At 42.4% G+C, this 25,190-nt stretch overlaps 2 protein-coding genes across 2 annotated transcripts in view; both read right to left on the bottom strand.

Moving 5' to 3' along the window:
* KAT14 (lysine acetyltransferase 14) overlaps window positions 1–18,481 on the bottom strand; it is a 46,609-nt gene extending 28,128 nt beyond the window's left edge. The window contains exons 1-4 of the mRNA XM_025400179.1: window positions 17,782–18,481; window positions 15,387–15,505; window positions 9,675–9,796; window positions 1,031–1,212 (exon numbers count right to left, since the gene is read on the bottom strand). Coding sequence (XP_025255964.1) covers window positions 1,031–1,212; window positions 9,675–9,796; window positions 15,387–15,505; window positions 17,782–18,040 — 682 coding nt within the window. The 5' untranslated portion in view covers window positions 18,041–18,481. The remainder of the gene's footprint in view (window positions 1–1,030; window positions 1,213–9,674; window positions 9,797–15,386; window positions 15,506–17,781) is intronic.
* PET117 (PET117 homolog) lies at window positions 17,537–23,128 on the bottom strand. Its single transcript, XM_025400180.1, has 2 exons — window positions 22,934–23,128; window positions 17,537–18,497 (listed from the first exon to the last, which is right to left on the bottom strand). The coding sequence occupies exons 1-2, from the start codon at window positions 23,027–23,029 to the stop codon at window positions 18,348–18,350; spliced, it is 246 nt and encodes an 81-aa protein (XP_025255965.1). The 5' UTR covers window positions 23,030–23,128; the 3' UTR covers window positions 17,537–18,347.
* Window positions 23,129–25,190: the final 2,062 nt, after the last annotated feature.

Raw genomic sequence — 25,190 nt, 5'->3', positions numbered from 1 at the left:
ATGAAATTGCAGGCAATAGGCAGGAGGGGGAACTTTCATACTTTACACCCTTAAGTACTATTTGATTTTCTTCCCAATTATATTAAAGCTCATCAGTCTGGTCCGGTGGCTCACCCTGTAATCCCAGCATTTTGTGAGGCCAAGGCAGGTGGATAGCCTGAGGTCAGGAGTTCGAGACCAACCTGGCCAACATGGCAAAAGACGTCTCTAATAAAAATTTTTAAAAAATTAGCTGGGCATGGTGGCATGTTATTTGGGAAGCTAAGGCACGAAAATCATTTGAACCTAAGAGGGAGAGGTTACAGTGCGCCAAGATTGCACCACTGCACTCCAGCCTGGGCGACAGAGTAAGACTCTATCTCAAATAAATAAATAAACAAACAAGCAAACAAATAAATATAAAAATTTAAAAGCTCATTAAAAACTTTTTAGATCATAAAACCAGATCAATATGTGATAGTAAGAAGTTACTCTTAACATCTTTTTAAATATGAAAATGGCATTATGGTCAGGCTGCAAAAAGGAAAGAATCCTGATCTCTTAGAGATAGTCTAAGATATTTAGAAATGAAATATTGATTCCTGGGATTTGTTTCTATATAATCCAATAGTAAGAATGGGGAAGGTTGGGGGAAAGTATTGAGGATTTAGATAAAATGAGACCGTCAGGAGTTAATGTCAAAGTGAGGTGGAAGGTACATGGGAATTCATCATGTTATTTATTAAGGGAATTTTAAAACATCTTTTCACCTTTGTGAGAAGTTTGAAAACAAAAACCAGATGGAAAACATTGAACCTTTCAGATACCCTGGGAAATTTATAGAAATGACAGCTTGATTAGGAAGTGATAAAATGTTTTTATGTGGCATTTATTTCTAGCACACACACAAGTATCATCACAGAAGTATTAAGCAGAGTAGTTCCAGAGAGGCCTGCAAGCCATGCCCAGTGGAAGCAGGAGTGTCTCCTGGACTCACACCCGCTTGGCTCTGGTCTGACTAGCATCTTTTGTACTGTTCTCACAACAGTACCTTTTATTTTCAAAGTAGAGGCAGACAACTTCTCTCCTTCAGGTTTCATCGTTGGGGGCTTGTTATGAACAAGTTTCCACCATCCCGGCTCTCCAAATTCCTGAGCACCTGAACGGAAGTACATGGGACTTCCCACACTGAGGCAACCTGCCACGGTGCTCCACCAGGTGGACGTCTTTTTCCTAAAGAGTCCAAGAATTTGAAAATGATTGGCACTTCAATTTGCTCATTATACAGAAAAGACAGTCTGTGTATACTGTGACTCCCGGCCTGCAACATGCAATGGCACCTCCAGCTACTGAAGGAGCAGAGCACGAGAGGCAGGAGAGAGGCTCTGGAGTCCGCCTGCTTCAAACCCTGGCACTACCAACTTCTAGCACCCACGGTTTGTTCATCTGTAAAACCAGGATAATAGAACTTACCTCACAGGGTTGCTAGGAGGATTAAACGAAATAATTCAAACAAAGCATGTAAAATACTTCTCATCACAATCATCGCGATTATGGAATTCTACAGGCTAATTTTAATTAAGTTGCTTTTTTATGTGAATTAAGCACAGCTCCCAAGAATAAACCATACAAAAAGTGTAACTCCAAGCCTGGGTATTTTGTGATAGAAGTTAATCACTGGCTCCAGTAAACAGCTGATTTTACCCGAGAAGTCGCACACATTTCTCAATCTGATCCCATCTGCCTTGAAGCACTAGAGTGGTAACAAAACTATGTGGCATGTTCCACAAGCACCTACTGCACGACAAAATAACCAAAATGTACAAAATGTCAACTATTCGGGGTTCCCTGTTGAAAATTCTTTTAAGGCAACTGTTCTATTTCCACCTTGAAAACATAAAACAAATGCCAAAAATCCTAAAAGACAGTCTTTCACAAGAAGACCAGTCTAACAGTTTGAAGATAATGCTGGGAAGGCAAAGGAAAAGCATTCTGAGGAACAGAGATGTATTATTAATAGAAAACACAGAAAATAAATAAGCTAAGATACAGTAGGCATAAGCACTATCTGAGGCCGGGCATGGTAGCTCACGCCTGTAATCCCAGCACTTTGGGAGGCCAAGGCGGGTGGATCACCTGAGGTCAGGAGTTCGAGACCAGCTTGGCTGACGTGGTGAAACCCCGTCTCTAGTAAAAATACAAAATTAGCCAGGTGTTATGGCACATGCCTGTAATTCCAGCTACTTGGGAGGGTGAGGCAGGAGAATCTTTGAACCTGAGAGGCGGAGGTTGCAGTGAGCCAAGACTGTGCCACTGCACTCCAGCCTGGGCAACAAGAACAAAACTTGGTCTCAAAAAAAGCACTGTCTGAGATGGAGAGAATGAAACCCCCAACCTTTTGGTCCCAAAGTACCTATCCTACATTCTTCTCTTTTTCTAATCTTTCCAAACCCTAATACAAAATGTAACATAAACACATACAATAGAATATTATTCAGTCTTAAAAATAAAGGAAATCCTGTCATATGCTGCAATGTGGATAACCCTTGAGGACATTATGCTAAGTGAAATAAGCCAGTCCCCAAAAGACAAATACTGTATGGTTCTGCATATATGAAGTATTTAGAGTAGTCAAATTCATAGAAACAGAAAGTAGAAAGGTGACTGCCTAGAGCTGTAGGGAGGGGAGAATGGAGAGTTATTTAATAGGGATAGAGTTTCAGATCTGCAAGCTGAGAAGAGTTCTGGCCATCTGTGAATCTATATTCAAATATGTGAATATACTTAACACTACTGAACTATACACTTAGAACTGGTTAAGATGGTAAATTTTCACTGTTTTCATTGCAATAAATAAACAAAAGTTTGGCAAACATAGTAAGACCTCATTTCTACAAAAAAAAATCAAAAATTAGCTGGGTGTGATGGCACGTGCCTGTGGTCCCAGCTACTTGGGAGGCTGAGGTGGGAGGATCACTTGTGCCTGGGGGGTCAAGGCTGCAGTGAGCCATGATTGTGCCACAGCACTCCAGCCTGGGTGACAGGATGAAACCCTATCTCAAACAAAAACAATAAAAAGATTGACAGACTCAAAAGATTTTAAAAACCAATGTGTTATTTAGTGTGTGGAAAATGGGTGCGTACTTGTACATTGACAGTGGGACTATAAACAGGCATATACTTTCTGGAGGTTACTTTCATAATGTACAGCAAAATTGTGTGTATCCTCTGACCTCACAAATCTACTTCTAATCATAAAAACACAAAGGATATATATACAAGAATATTCCCCACAAGGCTAACTTAAACACACAGAAACTGGAAACAATATAAACCTTTATAAAGTTATTGTCCAGTGTTACAGATTTAATTGTGTTCTCCCAAAAGATGTTGAAGTCCCAGTACTTGTGAATGTGACCTTACGTGCAAACAGTGATCAGGAGGTCATGAAGTTGAACACTAATCCAATATGACTGGTGACCTTATACAAAGGGGAAACTTGGACAGAGAGACAGATGTGTAGAGAGGGAAGATGCATGAAGACACAGGGAGAATGTCATCTACAAGCCAAGGAAGGCCTGTGGCACAGAAGCTAGGGAGAGGCATAGAACATTCTCTCCCTCACAGCCTTCAAAAGGAACCAACCCTATCAACACCTGGATTTCAGATTTCCAGCCTCTAGAACTGGAATACATTTCTGTTGTTTAAGCCATCCAGTTTGTGTTACAGCATCATTAGCAAACTAATAGAGCCAGCTAAATCACAGCACAGACACATAACAAAATATTTGTATAAAATGGAATAAATTTATTGCCAGGACATATATAAACACAGTATTTATGAATGGCCTAAATAGTTTTCCCCCAAAATTATTATTGTGGTAAAATATACATAACATTTACTATCTTAATTTTTAAGAGTAGAGTTCAGTGGTATTAAGTACATTTATATGGCACAATCACCACCACCATCCACCTTCAGAACGCTTTTCAAAGGGCAAAACTGAAACTCTACAACCGTTAAACAACTCCCAATTCCACCCTCCCCACCCAGTGCTGACAACCACCGTTCTACTTTCTGTATCTGAGATTTTCACTACCCTAAGTATCTCAGATAAGTGGAATCACACAGTATGTTTTCTTGTGATTGGTTTGTTTCACACAGCATAATGTCCTCAGGGTTCATCTACATTGCAGCATGTGCCAGAATGTCCTTCCTTTTTAAGACTGAATGATATCTACTGTGTCTATATGCCACATTTTACTTATCCATTCATCTACTGATGGACACTTGGGTTGGTTCCACATCTCAGTTATTGTGAATAATGCTGCTAAAAACATGGAGATATAAGTATCTCTGAGACCCTGCTTTCAATCCTTTTGAGTATATACCCAGAAGTGAAATTGCCAGATCATATGAACATTATATTTTTAACTATTTGAGGAAATACCACACCGTTTTCCACAATGATTGTACAATTTTATATTCCCACTAACACTGCAAAAGAGTTCCCATTTCTCCACATTCTCGCCCACAGTTGTTATTTTCTGGGTTTTTTTTTTTTTTTTTTTTTTTTTGATAATTGTCATCCTAAGAGGCGTGAGGTGGTATCGTGTTAATAGATTTGATTTGTGTTTCCCTAATGATTAATGATGTTGAGCAGCTTTTGATGTGTTCATTGGCCATTTTTATATCTTTGAAGGAATGTCTATTAAATTCCTTTACCCATTTTTGCAATGGGGGGAGCTATAACAATGGCTGCCATCTCTTTGCCCCTCTATGATTAGAAGCAGCAATCAGTGATCAGAGTACAAATACCCAGTATTTGGAAAACAGGCTTATTTTTGCCCACCCTGGATGCTACAAGCTGTGTGTAAGCCACTACAGGAACACACACAGTTTTCTCCCTAGTGGCTAGAGAAGGCGGATGGGTAGCTGCTACTGCATTAAGAACTAAAATTGACCAGTATTAACCACAATCTACTGTCTATGCCTTCCCTTGGAAACTGCAAGCCTTTATTAGACTCCAGAGTTCCAAAATAGTTCCATCAGTCTGATTCTGCCAGTGCAACTGCTGTCTAGGCAGGAGGGCAGATGCTTCATATCTGCCACCTTCCCAGAATCCTCCTCATAAAGTTGATCGAAGAATAGATACTACAAATGCGTTCTATCACATTTCATCAATTCTAAGATCCATTAACTTTAAGATACACCATTTTATGTACAAATAAGAGCTAACTACCAATTAAATTATGACATAACAGTAACCTTAAGATGTATCTAGCTGTCAGAGATGTCAAAATTTGCAAAATTATGTATCTTAAAATCAGTAAAATATGGTACTAGAAGAAAATATTCAAGCTATTCTTCACTAATCAAAACTATACTTTCTCGAAGAATTCAAGGCTAGGACTAAAAGCAGATTAAATGAACAAATATTAGGCAATTATTTAGTAATAATTAAGTTTTCATATACTTTCTAACTTGTTTCTACAATGGTACAGAAAATTATTTAGGTTAGCACTAAAAAAAAAACACCTTTCTACATTTAAACGTTAATAACATATTAAAGACATAAAAGAAAAACCTGTAAACATCTGAAAGAAAATTTAGAACTTCATTACACTGAATACTATTCTCCTAGATCTTGTGACAAATAAGAAATGGTTACAATTTTTAAGAATTTAAAGTATGTCCTGGCCAGGTACAGTGGTTCATGCCTGTAATCTCAGCACTTTGGGTGGCAGGCGGGTGGATCACCTAAAGTGAGGAGTTCAAGACCAGCCTGACCAATATGGTGAAACCCTGTCCCTACTAAAAATACAAAAATTAGTTGGGCATGGTCGGGTGTGCCTGTAGTACCGTCTCCGCAGGCTGAGATGGGAGAATTGCTTGAACCTGGGAGGTGGAGGCTGCAGTGAGCTGAGATCGCGCCACTGCACTCCAGCCTGGATGACAGAGCAGGACTCCGTCTCAAAAAAATAAGTAAGTAAGTAAGTAAATACACAAATAAATAAAATATGTCCTATGGATAGCAGAATGAAAATCTTTAGTAGCTATGAAAAAAAGTGTACCTTAAACATAAATGCTCTTTATAAACAGCTTCTCTGGGGTATGGTAATCTTGTTAACATACACAGAGATATCTGAGCAAGTGGTAACTACCCAGGGGTAGTGGCTTCAGGGGATTTTCCAATCACTGATGTTTCAAGTGGAGTTCCCAAAGTGAAGAGCAGCACTGTAGCATGAAACCGGGTGGCAAGAATCATAGAGTGGTTTCTAATTCTCTTTTGCTTCTTCTGGTTAGATCAAGAGACGTTTACTGCTTTAAATTCTCATTAACACTTGTAGCCTCCCTTTTTGACTGGAAAAGAAAGCCATGGCTTGCCATTATGCGTCATGGGATCCAGCTACAATTTAACAGCAGTTTTAATTTTTATTGTTACATTCTATTTATGACAATTTATAGAGGTTTCCCACTTACCATGATGATAAGTTTCTTTTAAAATTAATGTATTTTTTTAAGTGACTTGATTTAAATAGGAAGATCAAATTAATAAATCCGGTGATATACCAATATGGCCAACACACTAGATAACAGTTACACTACACAGAAATTGGAGAGTAATTAATGCCTTTCATTGGCATGTTAAAAAGAAATAAGGCTCAGCTGATTCCTCTCAAAACATGCTCTAGAAATGAACAAATGAAGCAACTAAACAACTTCTGTTAAACTCCAGCAATATCCTTAAAAACAGGCAATCTAAATCCAATTTCTTCCAGGAGATAACCCACTAAATAGAACAGCACTCGAAGATCATGAAAACATTCCAAGATCCAATTTTATCAGTTTTTTCCCTTTCTTATCCCTTATAAATGGGGTGCATTAAGTTCCATAAATAGTGCTATATCATTAAACTAAAACAACAGATTTCCTTTCCTTATGAGAAAGAACCAGTTATAGTGTCGATTCTTTTCTTAGCACCACTAAATAGCTCAAGAACCAAAATAACCCCTTTTGTAAAAATGTAGGGAGTCTATTCCATTTTCTCACAGCAGCCTGCAGAAGGTCACCCTCCTTCTGACCGCCCTCCCGCATCTCAGTAACACAAGCAAAGCTGTGATTCCTCAGCGTTGGAAGAAACAGAGGCTGCAGTGAGCCCCAAGTGAGGAAAAGCATGAACTCCCTGCCCTGACCTGAAGCGGTCAGAGACTTTGTCATGTCTAAACTAATCTCATTATGTAAGATTCATGAATCTCACACAGGACTTCAGACAACAACTAACAATCAGAATCTCAAACAAAAATTCACCAATATGGTAGCAAACTCACAAGTACCCAAGAGCAATAAAAGTCTTGTCAGGTCCACGTGGACCTTTAGTGAAAATACGTGGTCGCAAGGTCTGTGCATCAACATCCCCGAGTCTAATGAACCAAAGCAGCCACTGAGGTGAGCACACAGCAGCAAACTCAAAGTGCAATGGTAAACACAGTGACTAATAAACAAGCCATATACAGATGTGCCCAGACTTTGCTAAGCACTATGAAAAATAGTCAAACATATAAAAAAGTGTCTACTGAGTTAACAAAACAAATATTAGTAACACAAAACTCTATTAACGACCAGGCGTGATGGCTCACGCCTGTAGTCCCAACACTTTAGGAGGCTGAAGCGGCGGATCACGAGGTCAGGAGATCGAGAGCATCCTGGCTAACATGGTGAAATCCTGTCTCTACAAAAAATACAAAAAATTAGTGGTGGGCGCCTGTAGTCCCAGCTACTCGGCAGGCTGAGGCAGCAGAATGGCGTGAACCCGGGAGGCAGAGATTGCAGTGAGCCAAGATTGCGCCACTGCACTCCAGCCAGGGCGACAGAGGGAGATTCCATCTCAAAAAAAAAAAAAAAAAAAAATTAACTAAGGGCAACCTAAATACATACAGTCAGTAATTGCCTTATTTTTCCTCTCTTGTCTTCCTAGAAGGCACTGCTGTGTTTTGGGTTTTTTTGTTTGCTTGTTTGTTTGAGACGGAGTCTTGCGCAGTCACCTAGGCTGGAGTAAAATGGCACCATCTCAGCTCACTGCAACCTCCGCCTCCCAGGTTCAAGCAATTCTCCTGCCTCAGCCTCCCGAGTAGCTGGGATTACGGGCCCACCAGCATGCCCAGCTAATTTTTGTATTTTTAGTAGAGATGGGGTTTCACCATGTTGGCCAGGCTGGTCTCAAACTCCTGACCTCAGGTGATCCGCCCACCTCGGCCTCCCAAAATGCTGGGATTACAGGCATGAACTACCGGGCCTGGCCTGGTTGGTGTTTTTTAAGAGATGGGAGTCTCACTATACTGTCCAGGCTGGCCTCAAACTCCTGGGCTCAAGTGATCCTCCAACCTTGGTCTCCTCACAGCTGGGACAACAGGCATGCCCCACCACACACAGCTTAAAAGCATGTAATAACCCTATCTCCTCAAGTGAAATATTGACTTATCCAACTCTTGAGTCTCATGTAATACAATTCTTATTTTCTAACATTCTAAGAATTTCTTCAAAAAATGTCATGTTCAGTTGAAATAAACACTTTCTTTTTTTTTTCTTTTTTTTTTTTTTTAGATGGAGTCTCACTCTGTTGCCCAGGCTGGAGTGCAATGGAACGATCTTGGCTCACTGCAACCTCCACCTCCTGGGTTCAAGCGGTTCTCCTGCCTCAGCCTCCTGAGTAGCTGGGATTATAGTTGCCTGCCACCACGCCCAGCTAATTTTTGTATTTTAGTAGAGATGAGGTTTCACCATGTTGGCCAGGCTGGTCTTGAACTCCTGACTAGAGGTGATCCATCTGCCTCGGCCTCCCATAGTGCTGGGATTACAGGCGTGAGCCACCATGCCTGGCCAAGTTTTCTTTTTTGTTTTTTCAATCTTAAAAAAGTAAAAACATTCTTTGGAATTCAAAAATTCTTTGTAATTGCCACAAGTAAGCACCTAACAAGGTCAGGAACAGTGGCTCATACCCATAATCCTAGCACTCTGGAAGGCTGAGGCAGGAAAGCTGTTTGAGCCCAGGAGTTCGAGACCAGCCTGAGACAACATGAGACCCCCGTCTCTACAAAAAAATTAAAAAATAAGGCCGGGAGCAGTGGCTCATGCCTGTAATCCCAGCACTTTGGGAGGCCGAGGCAGACGGATCACCTGTAGTCAGGAGTTCAAGAACAGCCTGGCCAACATGGTGAAACCCCGTCTCTACTAAAAATACAAAAATTAGCCAGGCATGGTGGCAGGTGTCTGTAATCCCAGCTACTCAGGAGGCTAAGGCAGAAGAATCGCTTGAACCCGGGAGGTGGAGGTTGCAGGGAGCCAAGATCACGCCACTGCACTCCAGCCTGGGGGATAGAGCAAGATGCTCCTCAAAAAATAAATAAATAAATAAATAAATAAATAAATAAATAAATAAGCCAGGCATGTTGGTGCACACCTGTAATCCCAGCTTCTCAGGAGGCTGACGCAGGAGGATTACTTGAGCCCAGGAGGTTGAGGATGCAGTGAGCTATGATCACGCCACTGTACTCCAGCCTGGGTGACAGAGGGAGACTCTGTCTCAAAAAACTTAAAATAAATCTCTAACAAGGCTACGTTAGGCAGTCTCAAATCTCGTATACTTCATTCTTTACATATTCCTTCAAGTATAAGATTTTTTAAAAACACATTACCTGTTCCCTAGTAAAAAAGTCCAATGTTTCTCAATAAAAGCGCAGATATCTTCTTTCCACCTGAAATAACCTTGACGTCCACTTCCTTCTAGAGACAAGTTGTACATTGCCAACATGACGACCTGAAACACAATTGAAACAAGAGGTGGGAGAACAGCACGGTTAGGGATGTTAATCTTGAGGAGGGAAAAGTTTCTTCTGTTTTATATTCTGAGTAGGAATGGCAGGGAACAAAGGGAACAAAGGAAGGACAGTATCTTAGAATATTCCCAGGGCAGAATTTACTTCCTTTTTCACTTTCGTTAGATATCACTAATCCACTTAATTATGTGCAGAACTAAGCATCTAATCCTTAGGTGCCACACATGTAGGGCTGTGTGGCTGAACTGATGGCTACAACAGAGCTGCCCCTGAATCAGCTGATAAACAGGCATTGTCCCAAGGATCTGCACCCTACACAGTGCAGTCCTAAATCAAAGGCTATCTTCTGACAGCAGGAGGCCTTCAGGTGCCTACTCCAGCCAGCATTTTCTGACCAATGGCACTACCCTTTATCAACTATCTTGAAAATCACCCTTGTATACACTTTTCTAAGCTCTTAGTGGGCAAAAACAAGATTCTCAGAATCTCACAACTAAAAATAATGCTACATGCCATCTACTCGGTGACTCAGCCATTTTTACCTGTCAAACCCCTCCTTCAAATGAAATCAGCATTAGAGGAGAAACAGACAACTGAAAGGCCTGGCCACTCAGCCCATTCTCGAAGGGCTCCAAGACACCCCCACAGCTCAGGATGCAAACTCTTAATCTAATTTACTCTACTCTTATTTTACAGATGAGGAATTCATGGCCCCAAATGGGGAAGTATTTTCCAGAAATATAAATAACATATGCTCATTGTAAAATACTTCAGTAATATAGAAAAGAGCAAAGGAGGAAGTAAAAATCACTTGAAATCCACCATCAAGAAATAATCCCATCCTTTCAGACATTTTTCTTTGAATCTATACTCATATACTCATATAGATTTTTTTTCTGTTTGTTTGTTTGGTCTTTTTGAGACGGAGTCCCACTGTGATACCTAGGCTGGAATGTGATGGTGCGATCTCGGCTCACTGCAACCTCCGATTCCTGGGTTCAAGCAATTTTCCTGCCTCAGCCTCCCGAGCACTGGAATCTCAGATTTGCACCACCATTCCTGGCTAATTTTTGTATTTTCAGTAGAGACAGGGTTTTGAACTCCTGACCTCAAGTGATCCGCCCGCCTCAGTCTCTCAAAGTGCTGGAATTACAGATGTGAGCCACTGCATCCAGCCTAATCCTTATTTCTATAAAGAGCATCCTGTATCTGTAAGGAGTATAGTAAATTGCAGTTAATGCCCCCAACATCTGTATTCACAGCATTAAATCCCCAACAGTCTTACGGAAAGACCTGTATCTACACCACTCAAAGGGGCCCAGTAATTCTGACTCTTCACTAACCAAGTTTCAAATTCTCCCATTCTTAAACTGGCAATACTTGCAGACAGTCTAAAAACAACTAACCCCATGAACAGATTTTTTTAAATGTCTTCCAGTTATACCTGCATCTGGTCTACACCAGCCAACAAACATCTTCCTTTAAGCAATTAATATTCATGAGAAGTTAGTGTTTAATGGGCATGGACTTTCATTTTGTAAAGATAAAAAAATTCTGGAGGTGGATGGTGGTGGTGATTACACAGCAATGTGAATGTACTTAATTCCACTGAACTGTACATTAAAAAATGGTAAACTATATGTTATGCATATTTCACCACAAGTTTAAAAAATAATTATTGCTCAATAAATAATTTAAGAAAATCATAGAACAAGCTTTGCCCACTCTCAGAAGAGTATCTTAGAAACATGTATTTGCTGATAATCTCAGTGATAAAGTATCTGTTATTTTATTTCTATGACTTTTCTGTATAATTGAGACATTTTATGACTTTAAAAAGTTAAAGTTTGCATATTTACTTGAAAATAACTTTTTCTATTATCACTTAATCTTTACTGGGAAAACTATAAACTAATATATAAAGGACCTGTTTTTCCTCGTCTCCTGGAATTTATGATCTAAAAGAATGAATCCCAGGCCAGGCATGGTGGCTCACACCTGTAATCCCAGCACTTTGGGAGGCTGAGGTGGGTGAATCACCTGAGGTCAGGAGTTCAAGACCAGCCTGGCCAACATGGTGAAACCCTGTCTGTACTAAAAATACAAAAATTAGCTGGGCATAGTGGCACATGCCTGTAGTTTCAGCTACTCGGGAAGCTGAGGCAGGAGAATCGTTTGAATGCAGGAGGCAGAGGTTGCAGTGAGCCATTGCACTCCAGCCTGGGCAACAAGAGTGAAACTTCATCTCAAAAAAAAAAAAAAAAAAATGAACACCAGTTTAGTTTTCCGTTCTCATGCTACCAGATCAAGCTCATCAGTAATGAAGCTGATCTTGTGGACCAATGTATCCACAGGGCCTAGCTCAGAGCTGGCAGGTACTCAGTATATGCTAAAGAACAGTAGAAAAATAACGGGCAAAGATCGATCATGGTATCCTTACTTGTGCGGTAAGAATGAGTCTCCAGGAAAAGAATGTAAAACCTTCCCTATTCTTCCCAAATGTCTGATAAAGTTTCTCCTCTGTATGGAACTGCTATTCACAGGAATCACCAAGGAGGAGGAAAGGACACAGAAAGGGAGCGTGGCAGGAAGGGGCCTTTTAATCAGGAGATCAGACCTCTTTACTGTAAGTATTTTATAATACAAACAAAATGCTGTTTGTGTTACACGCATTTCTATATATTTCTTTGGTAAATCTTTCAAAGTTTAAGATTTAAAGACAGAAAACCCACATTTCAATATACTAAGAATGTGGCTACATCAATGGAGTCTATTCAAGACCAACTGATTCTCTTTCAGGTCTTCAACAAGAGATGGGCTTTTCCAGATGCAACTAGAAATACTGGTCAGTTGTTTGCTAAGAATCAGATATATGCAACCTAAGTTATCACTTCACCCTACCAGGTTAGTATCCACCATCAATATGTCTTTTGGAAGTGAAAAAATAATTTGCAAGTTATGTTAGTCTAATTAAATATGCAAAGTGGCCGGGCACGGTGGCTCACACCTGTAATCCCAGCACTTTGGGAGGCCGAGGTGGGTGGATCACCTGAGGTCAGGAGTTCGAGACCAGCCTGGCTAACATGGCAAAACCCTGTCTCTACTAAAAATACAAAAAATTAGCCAGGCATAGTGGCGCGTGCCTGTAATCCCAGCTACTAGACAGGCTGAGGCAGGAGGACTGCTTGAACCTGGGAGGCGGAGGTTGCAGTGAGCTGAGATTGTGCCACTACACTCCAGCCTGAGCAACAGAGCAAGACCGTGTCTCAAAAAGATTTAAAAATTTTAAAAAAGTAAATAAATATGCAAAGTGAGCCAACATTACATAGTCTGAGCAAAATAAGCAAAAGCCAGCTTTTCTTTTAAAAAGACCCACTACAGAAAACTCACATTTTTGAAAATAACAAATTACATATATTTGCTCTTCTTCCATTATATAGCTTTTATGAGAAACCACTTGCAGGACAAATACAAATCTACCTGCGTGCACGTATCACAATAATCTATTAATAAGATCTTGCCTACACACAGTATCCCATGTACATTTGAGAAAAATGTCCCAGTTATAATATTCATAAGGCTCTATCCTCAATACAAACTTCTCTTCATTTTCTACTTACATTTTTTTCAGGCAAGTCAAAGAAAAGGCTTCCTAATTCAACACTGACAGATTTCATCAGATGTCCTAATAAAGCACTGATAATTAAGATAATAGACTAATGTTGCTAAGGCAACTACAATTTACAAGGAACACCATAAATGTCTAAAATGGTGTAATTTAAAATCTTTCTCATCAATCTATTTATTTCCTTCAAAGTAAAAAGTGCTGTGGGTAATTATCTTGTTGACCTGTTTATTATCAAAATTAAGTATAGAATGTCAGCTGTCTTGGGGCAGAGGCCTTAGCTGTCTTGTTCACCACAGTAGTCTCAGGCCTAGAACAGTACCTGGTTCATAATAGATTTGCTGAATAAATAGATAAACACATAAATAGATTTGCTGAATGAATGAATGAACATAAAAACTAAGTAATATGTAATTCTTTTTTTTTTTTTTTGAGACAGGATCTCACTCTGTCACCACCTAGGCTGGAGTGCAGTGGCTTGATCACAGCTCATTGCAGCCTCAACCTCTCAGGCTCAAGCAACCCTCCCACCTCAGTCTCCTGAGAAGCTGGGACCACAGGCGTGCACCACCACCACACTCAGCTAATTTTTGTATTGTTTTGTTTTGGGTTTTTTTTGGTTTTTTTTTTGAAACGGACTTTCACTCTTGTTGCCCAGGCTGGAGTGCAGTGGTGCAATCTCGGCTCATGGCAACCTCAGCCTCCCAGGTTCAAGCGATTCTCCTGCCTCAGCTTCCCAAGTAGCTGGGATTACAGGCATGCACCACCACACCCAGCTAATTTTGTATTTTTAGTAGAGACGGGGTTTTTCCATGTTGGTCAGGCTGGTCTCGAACTCCCGAACTCAGGTGATCCGCCCCACCCGGCCTCCCAAAGTGCTGGGATTACAGACATGAGCCACCTCGCCTGGCCTGTTTTTTATAGAGACGGGGTTTTACCACGTTACCCAGGCTTGTCTCCTGAGCTCAGATAATCTGGCCGCCTCCGCCTCCCAAAGTGCTGGGATTACAGATGTGAGCCACCATGTCTGGCTTCATTTGGTTGTTGAACTAAAAAGTATACATTGATACCTTATTATTATTCATATTATATATTCACCTATTGATATAGAAACAAAACCAAAACAATTTAATACAACCTGGAGATCAGTAAAAAGCTATTGTTTAGGATACAGCTGGCTTAGATTAGCATGTTGGTATTAGAGACGGTTAAAAATGAACAAGTATCTCAGCAAACAAAAATTCAAACATCTCCGAGTTCAAATGCAGAAAAGCTGGGTTATGTTGGTTTTTGCAATCAGTCACCTTCCTTCTTCCAAATCTGTTTTCAACATAGCCATCTTTCCACTTTAAAAAAAGTTTTATTGTTCTTAAAATGGCTGCCAGGAAAATAAGAATTTCATTTTCAATTATAATCTGAGCTTGGTATCACATATAAATGAAATCATGAGATTCTCAAGCCTCTCAAGCCTAATTCGCCAAGTCAGCAGTGAATATTTTGCTTTTTTTTTTTTTTTTTTGAAAAGGAGTCACACTTTGTCGCCCAAGCTGGAGTACAGTGGCGCGGTCTGGGCTCACTGCAGCCTCCGCCTCCCAGGTTCAAGTGATTCTCCTGCCTCAGCCTCCCAGGTAGCTGGGATTACAGGGGCCCACCACTAGCCAGTTAATTTTTGTATTTTCAATAAAGATGGGGTTTCACCATGTTGACCAGGCTGATCTCGAAGTCTTGACCTCAGGTGATCTGCCCGTCTCGGTCTCCCAAAGTGCTGGGATTACAGCGAGTATTTTTCACTCCCTTCTCCATATATTCGGCATCTAATTTCATTGCGAAATAAAAAGTGCCCCTCCAAACAATTCAAAAGCTCATCCCTAAGTTTCTAGATATTCATTCCAACAAACTCCTGGGGGAACCACCCTCATGGACTCGGGGAAGGGCTTTTTACTCACTTGCTGCCATGTCAGCTTCAGCCTTTCATACTGCTCCTTGCCATCTGCTGAGCAATCCGAACAAGTAAACCTAAAAAAATTATCACCCTTAAGGTAACTGAGCTGTTCCCTCAGCTGACCTAGGAGAAAAACAAAAAGTCACATCACGGGTTTATCTAGAGCAGCGGTAACCCAAAGGTTTAATCCATTTATCACCCAGATTTTCCTTTCCTATGTTGAGTCGTATTTTCTTCAGACAACCCACAATTGCAAGATGGGGAAAAGGAAGGGAGTAAGAAAGATTTCTTATACCAAGTATACGCCCACTAAGATCTGTAGGATCCAGTAACTTTTAGGAGAAAGGTACTGGAAAAGCAGGTATTATTGCTGGATTTCCCAACTGTCACATTCCTGACTCCCAAAGGCAGGTCTCTTCACACATTCTTTCAAAAAATTTGAGCTCCCTCCGCATACCAGGCACTGGGCTAGGAACTGGGAATACAAAGTCCAAGACAGAAAATGGTGCCTGCTCTCACAGTTTGCACTTCCCTGAGGGCTGCATAGAAAATAGGTGATCACAACAGCACAGTGGTTCTCCATGCTCACAGTGCATTGGAATCACCCAAGTTGTTCTTGGTTTTCTAAATATGCTTGGTTCTAGCCCAGATAAATCAATTTCTAAAGCAGAGCCTAGGAGTTACATTTCTTAAAGTCCCTCAGGTGATGCTGATGCTCTGTGACACATGAAAACCAAAGGAGTGGAAAGTGATGTGTACCACAGGGCAGTGTGAGGGTAAATAAAAGGGGGGCCCAAGCTATATTAGTGGGAGGCTTAGGATTAGAAATTGGCCAGGTGAAAAGGGGTGTCTTTGTGTGTAGGGAGAATGGAGGCTGTGGAGATGCATATTCCAGAGGAAAAAAACTGTGCAAAGCCCTAAGGATAAGAATTGTTTGTGAAGAATGAGAAGTTCACCCTAACTGCAAAGTTGTGTGGCGATCAAAGAAGCTACAGTTAGCAGGGTCCTGACCACAAAGGGCAGTTTAAAATTTTTCCTCACAGGATAAAGGGAAAGCCACTGAGAATTCAGGCAGAACCTGAAATAAATAAGCAGAGACGGCTCAGAAGCAAAAGCCGTCTAACTAGTAAATTCTACGTTTCCCGTGAAAATGTTACTATTAATTTGTTAAGTGACTAAATTTGAAGTTGAACCCATTTTAAGAAAAACATTTCCGCATGCCAGAAAATGACCCTCTTCACAATTATGTATTTCTCTGACTTGGTTACAAATTATACTACACAAAGGCATTCCTCAAGTAGTGTATCTTTACTAGTCTCTTGCCTAACGGGAAAATCCTGTTTTGGTACGAACCATGTGATGGCTGGCAAGCCACGCTCCTCAAGTGCCAGGAAGCTGGCCATTGAAAATCTCAAGATTAGGGCCGAGCACAGTGGCTCATGTCTATAATCCCAGCATTTTGGGGGGCCAAGGTGGATCACCTGAGGTCAGGAGTTCAAGACCAGCCTCAACCTGGAGAAACCCTATCTCTACTAAAAATACAAAATTAGCCGGGCGTGGTGGTGCATGCCTGTAATCCCAGCTACTGGGGAGGCTGAGGCAGAAGAATTACTTGAACCTAGGAGGCGGAGGTTGCAGTGAGCCAAGATCACACCATTGCACTCTGGTGTGGGCGACAAGAGCGAAACTCTGTCTCAAAAAAAAAAAAATTTGCCAGGTGTGCTGGCAAATGCCTATAATCCCAGCTACTTGGGAGGCTGAGGCAGGAGAATCACTTGAACCCAGGAGCTGAGATCGCTCCATTGCACTCCATCCTGGGCAACAAAAGCAAAACTCCACCTCAAAAAAGAAAAAAGAAAAAAAACCTCAAGATTGCGGCAATCAGGGAGTGTGTATGATGTATCTTTTGCCAGCAGAAAAAAAGAAATGGGAAAAAAGACTGGTCCTAGAAAAACGGCAAAAAAACCCTTCAATCTGCTCATTCTAACCTCTTTTCAGCATACAATAAGAGGAGTTCTCTATATAAGTTAAACGTTAACAAAGTAATTTTTATAAACTTGAACATGAATTCAACACTGGGACTGGAATTGGCCCTAAATCTCTATGATCTTGTTAGAAAAACATGGCTAATTCTTTAAGTAACACAGGATTTCCATTTTCTCAATTTTATTGAGTTACCATCAAAAGTGTTAATTTAACAATGTGATAGAGGTTGACAGTAAGTTTCATTAGTACAAACGTGCCTATGTTTTATATAAATTTATACCTGATCGACTAGGAATAAATATAATTATCTTTTTATTTAGGTCTCTTTTACACATTCACGCTTCTTTCACAGGTTGGAAAAACAAACCTTCACACAGGAATTGACAAATCAAATGGAGTGAGAAGCTCCTTACTGGCTGGTATCCATTTTTGGCACTTGTCACAGAAGTAGGACAGCTGCTCCTCCATCCACGACACGTCTCCTTCATCGCTGTTGAGGGAATCCCCACTCTGGTCGTGCGATAAGTCCACGGATGCCTGGTCCTCGGATTCGACAATCAGGAGCGTCTCTCCCTCCACTTCACCTTCCTCCAGTCCTTCTGAGGTCGATGTTCTCGTGGCTTCGTCATCATGCCGACTGATCAGACTACTCAGGTGGATGCTACTATCCATCCCTTCCTTCTCACAAGCTCAGCAGCGGTTCACAGTAACAACCCTAAGCTCTGGACAGTGACCTTAACAGGGCTTCTACCAGGATCACACAGACAGAGACTCTTTCAAAGAGTGTCTGCCCACACTCCTTCATTCAGATATAAGGGACCCTGAAAGCAGTAATTTACAACAGATGATCCACTGTCCTTTATTTGATTAAGTGTAAAAGGACAGTGACCAGAAAAAATATGAAGATACTACTAAGCTACTCTCCATCAACACACACACAAACTCGTGTTGTCTGTCCAATAGATACTTCACATTCAAGTCATGATTTTTGAGATCCTTTTGCCAATAACGTCTTCTCTCTTTCTGCTTCAAGTTGCTCAGTCAAAATAATCTGTTCTCCCAAAAGACGAATGTTTTCTTTTTTCCGAATTTGCCTCTCAATGTCTCTGATAACTCCGTCACGAAGCCTCTAAAAACGTAAGAAACAGATTTCAGTAACATCCCGAACAGGTGGTCCCCATCCTTGTGCCATTCAAATCCAAATAACAGTGTTACCAAAATACACTTAAAACTTTCAGATTCCAAATACCCAGTTACTATTTTAATTTTCTGTACAAATGTAAAATGTAATAAACGATCAAATAAATTTGGTAGTGTGCTAAATGTTATTACTGAAATGATTTCTTATCATAGTTTTAGAAATTCCTGAGCATTTAGTACAGAAAATGTAATGGGAAATAACAGAAAAAAAAAAAAAAAAAAAAAACTGGCACTATGTTAAATTTTTTTTTAAATTTATTTTTTGAGACAAGAGTCTCGCTCTGTCAACCAGGCTGTAGTGCAGCGGTGTGAACTCAGCTCACCGCAACGTCTGCCTCCTAGGTTCAAGTGATTCTCTGGCCTCAGCCTACCAAGTAGCTGAGACTACAGGCACGCACCACCATGCCCAACTAATTTTTGCATTTTTAGTAGAGACAGGGTTTCGCCACGTCAGCCAAGCTAGTCTCGCACTCCTGATCTCAAGTAATCCACCTGCCTCAGCCTCCCAAAGTGCTGGATTACAGGCGTGAGCCACCGCGCCCGGCCAATGTTAAATTTTTAAACTTTAATTGATATGTAATGCTTTAAAAACTTGGTGAGTTACTATAGTAACACTCTAAACTACTCTTCAGTTAGCAATTATCCTAGCTGAACAAACAACATCAAGAGAAAAAAATGCAGATTACTAAAATCTGAACGTGGCTTCTAGCATGTAAAGTTAAAAATGTAAAAATCATGCAGAATTATTAATTAATTATATAACATAGAAAGAAGAAAAAGAAGAATGCTACTACCAGAGGAAAAAATAAATGCTCATCAATGGTAGTTACCTTAGTAAGCACTAAAAAACCACAGCATTTCAGAATATGGACCTGGCACCCAAGATGAGACTTTTAAAAACATCAATTTAGTCATTACTAATAACTAACATTTTATAGTTTATTGCTCACAAAATACTCTACAGGTTTTAGGCCAGGCGTGGTGGCTCACTCCTGTAATTCCAGCACTCCTGTAATCTTAGGCCAAGGCAGGCAGACTGCTTGAGCTCAGAAATTCTAGACCATCCTGGGCAACATGGCAAAATCCCGTCTCTAGCAAAAATACAACAAAAAAAACAAAACTGCAGGGAGTGCCTGTGGTCCCAGCTACTCCTGAGGCTGATGTGATAGGATCACCTGAGCTTGGAGGCACAGACTGCAGAGCTGAGATTGCACCACTCCACTCCCACCTGGGTGACAGAACAAGCCCCCATTTCTATTTTTTTTTTTTTTTTTTTTTTTTTGAGACTGAGTCTGGCTCTGTCGCCCAGGCTGGAGTGCGGTGGCCGGATCTCAGCTCACTGCAAGCTCCGCCTCCCGGGTTCACGCCATTCTCCTGCCTCAGCCTCCCGAGTAGCTGGGACCACAGGCGCCCGCCACCTCGCCCGGCTAGTTTTTGTATTTTTTTTAGTAGAGACGGGGTTTCACCGTGTTAGCCAGGATGGTCTCGATCTCCTGACCTCGTGATCCGCCCGTCTCGGCCTCCCAAAGTGCTGGGATTACAGGCTTGAGCCACCGCGCCCGGCCGCCAAGCCCCCATTTCTAAACAAATAAATACATAAATAGCTTTTTTGTTTGTTTGTTTTTTGAGGAGTCTTGCTCTGTCGCCCAGGCTGGAGTACAATGGCACGATCTTGGCTCACTGTAATCTCCACCTTCTGAGTTCAAGTGATTCTTGTGCCTCAGCCTCCCCAGTAGCTGAGATTACAGGCGTGCACCACCAGGCCTGGCTAACTTTTTTGTATTTTTAGTAGAGACGGGGTTTCACCACGTTGGCCAGGCTGGTCTCAAACTCCTGACCTAAATGATCTGCCTGCCTCAGCCTCCCAAAGTGCTGCTACTGTGCCTGGCCAATAAATAGTTTTCAATAGTGCCTGTATAGAGTAGAATTAATGGGAGTGGGGCCCAGGGCCTGCGTATGTTTGTAGGGTTTTTTCCAAATTATTTTACCTAGTTTTAAAACTCACCTAATATAAAACCTACTTGCTGGACCTCCTCCAGGTCTACAGCTTCATTATGAGGGATTTGAAGGAGTCCCAGGACTGAAACCCAACTGTCTTGAACCATGCACCCTGGGTAAGATCCCCACTGAGACAAAAACGGAGGTGCTTATTCCACTCCCCGGACCACAGGTCTTCCTGTCCCGTGCTACTTACACCATGACACACCGATACCCACCCTCCCAAGCCCACACCATTTACCAGAATCATTCCTTCCACACCTGCCTCCCATCCTACCCTTCCTTCTCAGAAGTGTCATGTGTGCTTATGATCTGGCTCTCCATCCCATCATTTGCTATCTTCTAGGCTTCAAGGTCTATGCTGATTGCCTCACACATCCTTCCTGTGACCCTCACTGAACTACCTTTCTAACCACTAAAGACCTCTTTCTTCTTCCAACCCTAACACCTAGAACTCTGGCTCCTCATGTAGCACTGCTTAATTTTTGCTAGGTTCCTGTGAGGATTAAAGATGATATACGTAAAGTGCTTAATACACTGCCTGGTATGTGGTAGACGGTCAGGAAACAATATTCGTTATTTAATTTCTTGCTTCCTTGAATCTTCTGACACATCCAATGTGCGAAATCATTTGTCCTACTCTTTCCCACTGCTATTAATACAATGTAAGCCCCTAATAAAGAATCAGACATATAAGGAAAAAAAAGAAACACACACACACACACACACACACACACACACACGTTATTCTGGTCAGCCTTTTCAACCTGGTCAACATTTTCTTCATCTCTAACTTCCAAATAACCACTTTTCCACTCTGTAACACAACGGTTCGTAGCCCCGTGTTAAAATTCTCTGGGTTGCTTTTAAAACATTGCTTAACCAGCTGCCCATCCCCAAGAGATTCTGGTTTAAACGGTCTGGGGTGGGGACCAAGCCTCAGTCACACTGTAAAAACTTTCCGGGAACGTGTGATGTTTAGCTAGGGTCCAAAGCCAAGCTCTAATCCATCCCTACCCAAACCCTTCAAAAATCACTTCACTGACGTCAGAACAACATCTGTCATACTAAATTTTACTCCATCTCAAGTTTTCCCAGGATCAACATCTTTTCGTTTCCCTTCTAAGAGGCGGAAGTCTTCTGCCTCTATTCCAAAAGCTAGCCCCTTAGGAGCACATTTTAATCCCAAATCTCTGATCTCTCCTGTGCCCTTTCATTAAGTCATCTCATCCCCACCCACCTCGCCAAAATTCTTGTATCATCACATGCTTCCTCTCTTCTAATTTCCACAGTCTCTGAACACCAGGAACAAAGACCTCATCCACTTCATCTCTATATATCAAGCACACAGCACAGTCCGAAGCTCTGGGTAGGCAAATCAAAAAAGACTGTTTACTCTTGATTCATCCTGTCCATTATTTTCACCCTTGGTGAACTAGGTTCAACCCCAATCACTGCCAAGTTGTTCTCTGAAAATTCACCAACGACCCAATTCCCCGTTCTCAGCACGGTTGTGAATCACTGATAGACTCTGAAGAGTGGAGTTTCCTCATCTTCGTATTCCCAAGGTGCTTAGTGAGGTAGCTTCCACACAGCAATCAGCCATTAAAGGTCTGCCAACTTGAATAAGAAAGAAAATATGAACTGAGAGGAAAGAATAGATGGTCAGTCACTGCTCATCAGTAGGTCACGGATATTCCCTGAAATAAAAGTACCAAAAAGAAAATCTGGAGGCTGTTATCTCTGTCGTTCCCAGATTCCAGTTTCCACAGCAAACTGTTCATTTAAAAGAGAAGTTCAAATATCTCACCAAATTATCTTGGTCAAAGGCATGGAGAACGAGTATGGGGAGGGGGGCTCCCTTACCATAGGATAAAATCAAAAGCACTTAAAACACATTAGGCTTCAGCCCCAAACTTCGGCCAGGAGAGAGGCTGGTAACTTGCAGAATGCACCCCAAGAAACTCCTTCCCTGCCTTCTATTTTCTAGCGGCCCAAGTGACATGTGGAAAGGTCCGCACCCTGCGGGCCAACTATGACTTGAAAACAGAGCCTCTGGGCACCCCAAAAGCGTGTGTGCCGTGCAAGTGCGGAGCAAGGCCACTTCAGCGCGGAGCTCCCAAGGCACTAAGCCCGGCGGCCGGGTCTTCCTGAACCTCCAGGCTGCACACGCCCGCCGGAAGCTGCAGCGCCCGGAGCCCAGCAGGGCGGCCGCCGGCTGCAGCCACAAACGCGTGGGGTGCAGGGACGCGCCACTGCGGGGAAAAGACACGAGGACGAACTGAGGAACCGAACCGGCAGAGACCACGAGAGGCCCCAGGCCGCCGCCGCGCGCGGGCCCGGAAGAGACGGTCACGTGACACCGACCTGCCGGTCCCACCGCTGCTTCACATGTACGCCGGCCACTGTGGCCGCCGTCAGCAGCACCGAGAGGCCCAACACCACCTTCGAGCTCCTCGACATCCCCGCGCTGGCCGCCGCGGCCTCTCTCACCCGCTTGCCCGAGGCGCAGAGGCCTCCGCAGAGTGCGCGCCGCCGCCGGTTCGGCCCAGGCTCGACCCCTCGAGCGCAGAGCCCCAGCCGTCGCGTGCGCCGCCCGCCGCTGCCAGGCGCGAGCAATCGAGAGCCGAGCATAGAGCGGCGTCCCGACTCTGCGGACACTTGGCTTCACTAGGGGCCTCCTGCACACCCCGCAGGCGACAGCGTTAGACCACCCCCAATTCAAATTCTAGGAGTCCCGGCCCAAACTGGCCCCGGCACCTCAGGAGGGTGGAGGGTAGGGGTTCCACGCCTCAGCCAGTTCAGTACCAACCTCATCCCGGGCGGGGTCTGGGTACCGCGCTGACCCCTCTCCCACAGACGTCCCTTCTGAGCGCCTGACTGATCCAGAAGCTTTGCTCAATACCGGCGTCACCTAAACGCAGCCCCTCATTGCTCCTTTGGCGGGGCAGGTGCTACCAGGAGACCGCCTCGTTGGGCAGCTTCAGAGGCGCGGGATTCCCATCCATGGAGTTTTTGCCTGAGGACCCATTATTAAACGCTGTAGTCGCGGTCACCTGGTTTCACCTTGACGCTGTGGGGCGACTGGTCAGGCTCGGATTATTATTATTATTATTTTGATACAGAGCCTCTCTGTATCGTCCAGGCTGGAGTGCAGTGGCGCGATCTCGGCTCACTGCAACCTTACCGGATTCAAGCGATTCTCCTGCCTCAGCCTCCCGAGGGGATTATAGGCGTGACCCACCGCGCCTGGCCCCATGTAAGCTTTGTGATCACTTTTACACCCAAGTTTCCGCACCAGTAGTACAGGATTCCTTATGCCCACATTACTAGGGAAATAAATGATAGAATGAAGGCTTGCGTTGGGAATAGTTAAGCAATTGTGCAAGACGCATTTTCACTTCTTCCTTGGGTAGAAAAGGCAAGGCCTCCCAGAAACTTTAAGTATCTGATAGAGCAGTCAATGAAGACGTGTTTATCATTCAATAATTCTTTCCCACTAGAATTCACAGAAAACTAGCTTCCTCCGGTGGACACGGCTATAGACAGTATTGATTAAGCCTCACCAGGGACTTCTACAACATTCATCACTGTTCATAGTGCTTTACTATTCCAGGCTCTTATGTGAGCGTAAATGGCATAAGGGGACTATTGCTCTTAAAGGTATCTTTAAAGACACCTTTTTCAAATGTCATTTTGTCCTCTGCATTTTTTGCAGCCTAGAGAGAATGTACCACTGAAATGGAAAATGGAGTTCTTGCTGTAATGAACTTTGGAGTGAGAAGAAATTCACTTCAGGGTGTAGTTGCATATTTCTCTTAAAAAATTATATTAGACTTCTTTTTATTCGTGGTATATCCTAGATATTTTTCCCTGTAAATCAGTGAGCCTTCAACAGAGCTGTATGTCCTTAGAATGTACATCAGGGAATTAGATCAATCACCTTTCGTTTTATTGTGACTAATTTTTCAACTCGTTTTCTTGAAATGTACTTTTTTTTTTTTCTTTGTTTTCAGGATACCAGAAGCAAAAAAAAAAAAAGTATTCTACTTTTAAGAAATCATTATTAACTGTGTCAAATAAAAAAGTGGGTTGGGGGACTTAAGGAGGGTCTTGCAAAAAAAAAAAAAAAAGGAGGTTTAACTGTTTAAATATTTATAAACCTAAGCAGTATGTTTTCCGTGATTATTGTCGCATAAACTACTGATTTGTAAGAGTGACTGCATATCATCAAACTGGGAAGCAATTATTTTTTTCTTTTTCTTTTCTTTACTTTTTTTCTTTTTAATTGAGACAGGGCATCGCTCTGTCTTCAAGGCTGGAGTGTTGTGGCGTGATCTCGCTGCAACCTTTGCCTCCCAGATTCGAGTGATTATTGTGTCTCAGCCTCTGGAATAGTTGGGGTTACAGGCCTGAGCCACCACGCCCAGCTAATTTTTGTATCTTTAGTAGAGATGGGGTTTCACCGTGTTGGTCAGGCTGATCTAGAACTCCTGGCCTCAATGATCCACCTGCCTCAGCCTCCCAAAGAGCTGGCATTACAGGTGTGAGCCACCTTGCTGGCCATGAATACATTTTCAAAAAGAAAAGTTCAGACTTGCTGATCACCTCTTTTCTGGTGTTG

The sequence above is a fragment of the Theropithecus gelada genome, chromosome 10, assembly GCF_003255815.1.
Source record: "Theropithecus gelada isolate Dixy chromosome 10, Tgel_1.0, whole genome shotgun sequence".
In the NCBI taxonomy this organism is placed as follows: Eukaryota; Metazoa; Chordata; class Mammalia; order Primates; family Cercopithecidae; genus Theropithecus; species Theropithecus gelada.
Note: the sequence above shows the minus strand (reverse complement) of the source record. Positions and strands in the feature narration are given on the sequence as shown.